General features: G+C 42.6%; 1 protein-coding gene across 1 annotated transcript; it reads right to left on the bottom strand.

Annotated features, from left to right (window-relative positions):
* Positions 1-1,517: 1,517 nt before the first annotated feature.
* LOC121866380 (toll-like receptor Tollo) lies at positions 1,518-6,212 on the bottom strand. Its single transcript, XM_042366016.1, has one exon. It carries the CDS (start codon positions 6,077-6,079, stop codon positions 2,027-2,029), a length of 4,053 nt encoding a protein of 1,350 aa, XP_042221950.1. The 5' UTR covers positions 6,080-6,212; the 3' UTR covers positions 1,518-2,026.
* Between the last annotated feature and the right edge of the window lie 3,343 nt (positions 6,213-9,555).

Here is a 9,555-nt window from a genome sequence, read left to right as displayed (position 1 = left end):
GTGTCCCAGTGTCCCATTGATTAGGGAGGATGTGATAATGGAGGAACATTTCCTGAGACGAGATATGCTGATGTCCTGCTGGGAAATCCTCGGTGTCCCTATCTCGGTGATTTACATATGTCCTAAAGAAGAATGAAAAGAAGAGAAGAAAAAGGAGTGTATAAGAATATGAAAATGAGAAGAAAGAAAGAAAGAAAGACGAAACTGATAAAAAAATCAAATAAAGAGGAGTATGTAAATCCTTGAGAGTATGAAAGGACGTAGATGTGTTAAGGGAAGGAGGCGATGATAAACGTCAGAATAAGAAGAAGTAAATTAAAAACTGTTATACGGAGAGAACATGGAGACTGAATGAGGAGAAAGGAAGGAAGGAATAAATATGTAATGAAGGATAAATAGATGGATGCAGATGTAAAGAAGGATAGATAGATAGACAGACTACAATATATGAAAAAATTGATTGACATAAATAATTATATCGATAAATGTGAAACGAAATATAGATAAGTGAAGGTAGACAGATAAATAAGTATAGAAAGATAGACAGATAAAGACATTTAAAGAAAAACTAAAAGACAGACAGAAAATGAAAATAGTTGTGTCCCAGAGAGGAGTGGTGATGTCCCGGGATGGTCGTGGCCAGTGATGTCCCTAGTAGGTAGTGGTGTTGACGGTGGTGTCCCAAGGAGGTATTGGCGGTGTCCCAGGTAGTAGTGTAGTGGGTGGTGGTGGTATCAGAGGCAGTAAGGTAGGGTAGTAGTAGGGGGTAGTGGTGGTGATGGTTCGCTAGTGGGGGGGGTGGGGTGGTGGTCACAAGTGTGGGTCAGGTAGGGTGGGGTTCTGTGGTCTACAGTGTTTCCCTACCATCCTATAACGTCCTTCAGGTTCCTATTAGTATTTTTCTGAATCAATTTTTTTCCTTTCTATTAAGTATTTTCTTTTCTTATTCGTTTTATTTATTTTTATCTTTTATTTGTTATGGTAAAATAAATAATTGTCCAAAGAATATTCCAATATCTTTCCCACGTGTGTTAATGTAGTTCAGATGGCGCCTTCATAATTTAATATTTTTCAGGAATGTTAGTCATATATTTGTTGTGTTAGATTTGTAAGATTATTATACATTTTTTTTAGATTCTCCTCATTATCTTTGTATATTTTTCATTAGTTGTGTATAAATAATTGTTTTTTTCATCTTGGCAACTTTGTGTTTATCTATAGCTCATCTGCTAAGCCGTGGGAATGTTTTCTGAGGCATTTACTGAGTCTCATTCATTTCTCTTCTCAGTTTAATGTTTCTTTTCGTTCACATTTATTTTCAACTGATATTTTACCTTATAGATAATTTCATTACTTTGTCCATATACATATATTTGTACCATATTTATATATCATTTTTAGAGAGTTTTCCCTTATATACATCATGGAAGTAGAGTGGTATTTATTTATCATTGCATATAAACATAAATGCTCAAGAATTAGTTTATTTAATTCAAGGTCGTAAAAATAAACATATAACAAATCATCATTTTATTTTTGTAATTATTTGATTTTATAAAAATACCCGTTATGACTCATGAGTTGAGCTCAATGTAACAGCTAGTAATTATCACACTTTGGCCATAGATATCACGATTTATACATATAAGTCATGTTTATACATTATGTACAGGTGAGACAGCAAACAAGAGCGGAGCAACACAAGCTACAGGTAAAGGGAGTATCGTCATCACCAGCCACATCGCTACAACAAAGGCCGTAATGTGAAGGCACTAGACCACCTCTCACTCAAAGTGTTGTTGACTAGACTCAGATATACGTGACACACTCCTTGACTCTCGCCCTACGCTACCACACCCTCACCCCTCCCTCCTCCTCCACACACAACTGTCAACATGAGGGTGTGTGTCTCACTTCTCTCTCACACATAAACATGTACCTTTCTCACTGTGCACGCTTAACAGTTATAGATATATATACTTTTATCTTTCTCTCTCACTCAAAAAACAAAACATTTAATACATATTTATATGAAATAGGACGCACTGACTGCTGGCTGGTCGAATGTTTGTAACGTGGTGCCAGAGAGAGGTCGACGCTGTTGACTGCTACAGTGCAGCTCCTGTGGGATATACTGACGTCGCTCGAGCTGCTGTTGCTGCTGACGGAGGTGATGGTGGAGACTGTGCACCGATGGCAGCGTGGACGGGGGCAACGCCGGCGTCGTCTCGTCAATGGAGGCGTAGATGTGAGAGTTGCGGGCGGCGGCGTAGTCGATGGACATGTAGGAGTGGTTAAGACTTGGGGCGAGGCTGGACTGGGTCGTCTCCACGCTGACGAAGGTCTTGTCTAGCTCGCCAGGGTCACTATTTATGGACGGCTGCGTCTGGTGGTAGTGGTGCTGCTGGTGATAGTGAGACACTGGGGTTTTGATGGTGTTAGTAAGCACCATGTTGGGCACCAGCTGGCCCTGTTTGTTGAGGGTGTGAGACGGCGTCAGCACCGGCACGCTGTTCCTCATGATGTAGTTGGTCTCGGTGATGTAGCACTGGTGGTTCTTGTTGGCTCCCCCTGGCAGAGCAGCGTGAAGCTTACTCCAGAAGGACTTATCTTCGTACTTCAGTTTGGTTGCACTTTTGACAATGGCTGCAAGATCAGAATCCATGTCACTCTCGTTCACATCACCGCACACTACGACTATTACACGATTTTTAAGGCTTTTCAGTGCCTCTAAGTGGGCCGCCTTGAATGAGAATTTACACCAATCGTGATCAACAAAATTTTTAGTTAGGACTAGAATTATCTTGTGACTTGACTCTATCGAATGAACAATAAAATCGCCCACATATGTACCTACAGTTTGATAATCTCTGGATGCAAGACACAGTTTATATGAGGGATCACCGTTCTCCAGCTCCGAGGCAAACACCTCCGTCACGAATGGAGCGTCCATTTCACTATAACTGACGAAGGCGTCATAAATCAAGTTCCTGTCATCCTCTTTGGATGGTGTGGGCTGTGAAGGGAAGCACTTCAAGCCACATTTTTTCGACACGCTGGCTTGCAAACGCACCCTGAACACTGCGAACACCACACCAATCACCAGAACCACAAAGAAGATGCCTAACGTAATCAATACTGGTTGCAAGAAGTCATTCTCAAGTTTCTCCTGCACGATGGACGTCGCCACGAAGTTTTCACAGGAGTAGGAGCTCTCCAGGACATATGGACCAGGATCTCCGGAGGAATTGGACACACAATATATTGTCTTGGCGTCCTTGACCACGTCCGTCTCCCGGATGAGCCAGTTCTTGAAGTCCACCATATACTGACACTGACAGGACCACAAGTTGACGCCCAGAATGACATCCTTTAAGCCCTTGTTGAGCTTCAAGTGCCAAACAGGGAAGTCAAACAAGAAGTTCCCGTCCAATCTGAGGACTTCAAGTGCTTTCAAGTCAGCGAAAGTAGCATTATTGATCACCTTCAGTCGATTGTTTTGAAGATATAACTCGCGAAGGTGCTGGAGATGCTCAAACTCGTAACCCTCGAGCTCAACTAACATGTTGTCGTGCAGATGAAGCTGCTTGAGGGACGACAGGCCATGGAAAGTTCTATTCTGGATCCTTTCAATCCTAGAACTGTTGAGATAAAGGGACATCATGTTCTTACGGCCGATGAGCTGGTGAGCATCGAGGACTGGCATCTCATTGTTGTCCATGAACACGACTGTGGCGTCCATGGGGATGTCGTCTGGGAGTTGGTGATGATTTCTAGATGAACAGTCGACAATGTTGGTGGCCCACGTCTCATCGTGATAACAGGAACAACCTTTGGGACACGTCATCTGACAGTCGCAAGCAATGAAGTCGCAGCATTGACAGAGAGCGAAGCAGTGAGAGGTGTAAGGACAGAGGAACTGGGAGGGTTGAGTCTCCAAGAATGCGACTCGGTTCTCCTCGGACCGTGGGTAAGGGAGCGTGCAAATCACCTTGTCGAGGTCCATGACGCGCGGGTGTTGCCTCAGCCCACTGATCTGGTGGACGCGGTGCATCCACTCCATATTGCAGTCGCAGAAGATGGGGTTACCGCCGATATAGAACTCGGGAAGGTCACGGTCCTCGGGTACAGGGGGAAGGTTGATGGAATTGAGGTCAAGTTTACTAAGGAGATTATCGTACAAGTCCACCATAGAAAGGTTATGTTTCTCAGAGAAAGTTCCAGCACCTATACGTGTAATTCTGTTGCTATTTACAAAAAGCAGCTCTACACTGTTTGGTACGGACACTCCTGTCAGCGTTTCTAACTGATTATGACTCGCATCAAGGGTCCTCAGTTGCAACTTGCTCTCCAGACTGAAATAATTCCCTAAATCACCAATTTTATTTTTATGAAGATCTAGGTACTGAAGCTGATTAGGAATGAGAGCGTAATCGAACCAAGTTATTCTGTTGTCTGACACGTTGAGCCAGAGTAAGTTAGACAAAGAAGCGAACAACCCGTTGATATCACTCATCTTGTTACCGTCCATACGCAGCAGCTGGAGGCCTGTGTTAGTGTCGAACACACCATGAGGCACTGACCCCAGCTCGTTACTGGAGAGATCCAGCACTTCAAGGTCTTCCAGTCCAGCCAAACAGCTCTTACACAACCCTCTCAGGAGATTATTAGAGAGGTCAAGGTGCCGAAGTGCTGAGAGGCTGGTAAGGTCATCTTGGGAGACACTGACTAGCTGGTTGTGGCTGATCCTGAGAGTTCGCAGGGACACAGCCTCACGCACAGCCTCTGGAATCTCCTGAAGGAAGTTGTACTCAAGACGGAGGTCTCGAAGACTGGTGCAGTTGTCGAAAGCTTCTGAAGCGATCCTGGAGAGATTGTTGTGGGCGACGGAGAGAGAAGACAACACGTGGAGACCCGAGAGGCTACGAGCTTCCACAGCCAGCAGAAGGTTGTAGCTCAGGTCCAACCGATGTAGATTGGCAAGAGGAGAGAACGTCATGTCACTTACCACTATCAGGTCATTATGACTCAGGTCGAGTACCTGGAGGGTTGACAGGTCGCGGAACATGTCGAGCGTAACCTGAGCCAGGCGGTTGTGACTGAGGTTGAGCACTATCAACCTAAGGAGGCCACGGAAGGTGTCCGCTGTCACCCACTCTGACGTGAGCTGGTTGTGCGACATGTCCAGGACTGTCAGCTGGTTGAGGGCAGCGAAGAGTCCCGGGGCTAACACACTCACACTGTTGTTCTGCATGTACAGCTCCGTCAGGCCCAGAGTCTCGTTGAACACCTCCGGCGGAAGCGCCACCAGACGATTGCTAGAGATGTTGAGCACGTTGAGTGAGGTGAGCCCTAAGAACGCTCCGTCAGCCAGCATGGACACATCATTGTACTGCAGGTAAAGTTCCCGCAGTGACTGTAACCCGGCCAGGCCAGACTCGGGCAGCACAACCAGGTCATTACCAGAGAGGTCAAGGGTGACCAAGTGAGCCCCGCAACTGCCTGTGACCCCGACCTCGGACACATCTTGAAGACGATTCCAGGTGAGGTTGAGATGACGCAGTGCTGGCAGAGGACAAAACACTCTCTCGGGCAGGTTCCAGATGTTGTTCTGTCCTAGGTCGAGGCGCTCCAGATGTGGCATCCCGACCAGGCTGTCAGGTGCCAGTTCCAGAGCCATGGCACTCCAGTCGCTGTTGTGGGTCCTCACTGACAACCGCTTCATGGCATCTAGGCCGAGGAAAGCACCGGCCGGGAGGTTCGTCAGTTTACAATACTCGATAGCAATAGTGTCGAGATTGTAGAGTCGCTGGAACATCCGCGGCTGGAGCGAGGATTGGAAGAACAACACATCACTGCAGAGAATTTCCAGTTCAGATATATGTTCACTTTGGGAAATGGTAAAGTTATTGCCGGCAAAGTCACTGCCAATGGTTCTCAGGCTGCATGAGAGGGACACTTCCTCTCTCTGAGCGTCGCGCAATGTCCAGTCACAGTTTTCGGGAGCATTGTATACAAATGTCGGAGAACATGCTGCAAAAACACTTGCGAGCACGTATAATGCCACGATAACCTTCATTCTGGTGGTAGGTAATGGTTACCACAGATTCACAATGGTTCGTGTTTGGTTATGTTAGCACAGCTCGATCATGTCAGCGGAGTTCACAAGTGACCACGGGAGATAAGTGGTACATCCTCCCTCCGACAGCGCGAGATATAAACTAACTGCTGGACCACACTACCACCCGTACTTGTAACTTGGGCCGCGACCCACTCGGTTGCCGTCGCTCGCGAGACATCGTAATTTCATGGCTAACTTTGTCGCGAGTTGCGGCCTCGGGATTTGTTAACATCGATTCCACTCGAATGTTTTATGTTTATTTCTTCTCTCTTGTGACAATATAGCGTTTTCATTTTTTACTTTTTCGTAAATACACGAAATAATATATCGTTAGTTGCTACGTCAGCCACCAGGGCGGCGCCACCAGTCAAGAGACCGAGGGTCAAGGGGAGGAGCCTAACAGGACCAGACTCCTGCCAAGATGAGATTTTTAAGGTGGAGGGGAGAAATTTCCTCTGTCTTCCAGGATCAAAACTCATTTATTATACCCAGAAAATCCTCCAGATGTGATGTCGAAAAATTCTGTCAAGAGAAAAGTACCGAGAAACTCTTAGACGGACAAAGTGAGTGCAACGCATCACTAAACCCCCCCAACACCACCAAACTATTACTTATATTAGTGTCCCTTGATGATGTCTTGGTCCATCGTAACCCAACTGTGCCTTATACTTTAGGAATATCCCATGAATTTACATAATATTGACGTAAATGTAAATAAGATGTAAAGCAATATTGCCTAAACTGAGAGGGCGGAGCTACTGTGTTTGTTTGGAAGCTGGGCACGGCCATACCCAACACCGGGTAATGTTATCATTTACCTAAAACATCTTAGTGAGACATTCATATTAATTATTATTCTTCAAATCCATCGACAAATCCCTAACATAAAAAAGAATTTTAAATATTACGCATAAAGTCTCAACAGGGAAAGAAAGCGAGATATAATATTGAAGAAAACTAGGATGGCAGGATGGTCAGTGGGTGTATGGGCGGGACTCTCTCTGTTCCTCCCTCCCTCTCTCCCTCTCTCTCTGTTCCTCCCTCCCTCCCTCCCTCCCTCCCTCTCTCTCTCTCTCTTCCTCTCTTGCCTCCCCCGTCGCCATGCCCGCCAGCCCACACCACCACCAGTTGGTTGTGGTCACTGGTAGTGTAGGTTCAGCTGACCGCCGTCTGAGTCATGTGGATACAGTGATTAAAAAGAAATAATAATAATACCTTTTTGCTGTAATTCCAGTTTCCTATTTGAGAATAATATTTTCCATCTTGCTCTCATTATTATTTTAAATTTCGTTTGCTTTTACGAGTTTTTACGATCGATAGCGTAACGTTTATTAATATTATTTTGTGATTTTAAACATCCGGTATCAGTGTTTGGTATAATCTCTTATAATATTCTGATCTAATATATCTTAATATTAACGTGATTTTAAACATTAGATATCAAGGCGTTTTGTGTCATTTTTAACTCCAGAAATCAACATTATTTTACACCCTATTATTTTTTTTATTCACAGCTTCGTCTCATTTTGCATTTTAATCGGATTCCGTTTATTTTACCACACATGATTCATTTTCCGTATTTCTCAATCGTACATTATTTCTGTCTCATCTTTAACTACGATTCTCTCTGTCTGGCTTCTGTGACGTTTGACAGGATCTCGAACTACAGACGTCAGTGACATTTTCCCACATTTCTTGGTTTGTTTTTTTGGGTTTTTTATCTACCTTTTAATTTGTGGGTTTCGTTTTTTATTTTAATTTATGCCATTAAACTCTTGACAATATATTAACCACATAAGTATTATTTCTATATTATTTATTTTACTATATTTCTTGGTTGGGTTAGGTTAGGTTAGGTCAGATTGATAATAATACCTTGGTTACGTGAATATATATAGCTTCAGTATTATTTGACGATTTCTTAATTTGGATTTCAATAGTTTCTCCTGTAATTGTATTTAAATCAAGTTGTTCTCGTCGTCTTAATGTTTACTGAACTTAAAACTAAACTCTGTAAAAATATCCTTAGAATTTTGGTTTTATGATGTTTTAAAATATTGGTTTAGTTTTCAAACGTCTATTATTTATTTATTGTTTTTGTATTAAATAAAGTTTTATTTCATTGCATTTGACGTCATTGAATCTGAAATTAAACAACCACGCTCTGAAAATTACCTTCATATGGGTATAATATTATTTTATCATATCTTCATTAATTTAGTCTAGTTTCTCTCTTGTTTTTATTTCTCAGGTTGTCCATGTAGCTTTCGTTATCTATGAAATAAATCTTGAAATTATTAAACAAAATCTATAAATGCTATTACTATTATTACACGTTTTGAATAAATTTTAAGTCTCATCTTGTGTTAGTTATAGGAATTGCGATTTTCAGTCCAGCTATTGTGACCAAAATTTTATCCTGACTTGTCTATATAAACCGACCAACGTGATACAATTTCCTGCCTAACAATTTTTTTTTCACAAATTCGTAGTTGTTTAGTAAGATCTGATTGGACACAGACCGCCATGCATTGTCAAGCTGGTCCCGGTAGGAGTGGATAAGGTTTATTCATGCGAGTGTTTAAATTTATATTCTACAACGTTGTTATGCTTATATTGGCAAGCGTTGTTAAGTTGGTTCATTCAAGCGTTGTTGAATTTATTTATGAAAGCGTTATTAAGCTGATATATATTACTTTAAGCGATATTAAGCTGATGTGGTAAAGTAATAAGTTTATTCACTATTCATTCAAGCTTTGTTAAGCTGTCGGCAAGCGTTATTTTTTATTGAAGTGTTATTAAAATGAAGCTGGAAGACGTTAATAAGCTTGTTCATTCAAACGTTGTTAATATGATGTTAACAGTAGTTGTTGATCTTGGATGTCGGGCATTCTGTAAGTTATTCAGGTAACCGTTAACAGAAGCTCTGTTAAGCTGCTTCGGGCGAGTGTTATTGAAATAATCCCTTCAAGCGTGGTCGTGGATTAACCTAACAAGCTTAGTCAAATTAATCCTGCTATCCTGTGTCACACCTTGTCACGCTGACCCCAGCAAATGATGGCAAGCGTTAACGATCTTATCTTACAAACGTTGTCGAACTAATCTTAGTGTTGTCTAGTAGCTAACCATAGCAAGCGTTGTCATTTTAATAAAAGTTTTCGTTGTCATATTATCCATCATAGCAAGCAGTGTCAAACTCAAACTGTAGGCATACTGTTACATGCTGTCAAGCGCTGTCCTTGTCATCCATCCTTATTCGTGCTGTCAAGCGTTGTCAGAATCTTCCACCGATGTCACATGATACGGGCAAATATCCCCCCCCCCTCATCCCGCTAAAACTATGAAAAACAAACAATACCAAATCATACAAACACACGAACAAACAGACACAGGCAGACAGACATACAGGCGAGTGAATCAGAGTAAACTTAACA

Source organism: Homarus americanus, unplaced genomic scaffold (assembly GCF_018991925.1).
Source record: "Homarus americanus isolate GMGI-L3 unplaced genomic scaffold, GMGI_Hamer_2.0 scaffold16430, whole genome shotgun sequence".
Taxonomy (NCBI): domain Eukaryota; kingdom Metazoa; phylum Arthropoda; class Malacostraca; order Decapoda; family Nephropidae; genus Homarus; species Homarus americanus.
This window is presented reverse-complemented; position numbering and strand designations above follow the sequence as displayed.

Bases quoted from the DNA above. Each gene is read 5' to 3' on its own strand.
- LOC121866380 (XM_042366016.1), bottom strand. From the start codon at position 6,079: ATGAAGGTTATCGTGGCATTATACGTGCTCGCAAGTGTTTTTGCAGCA.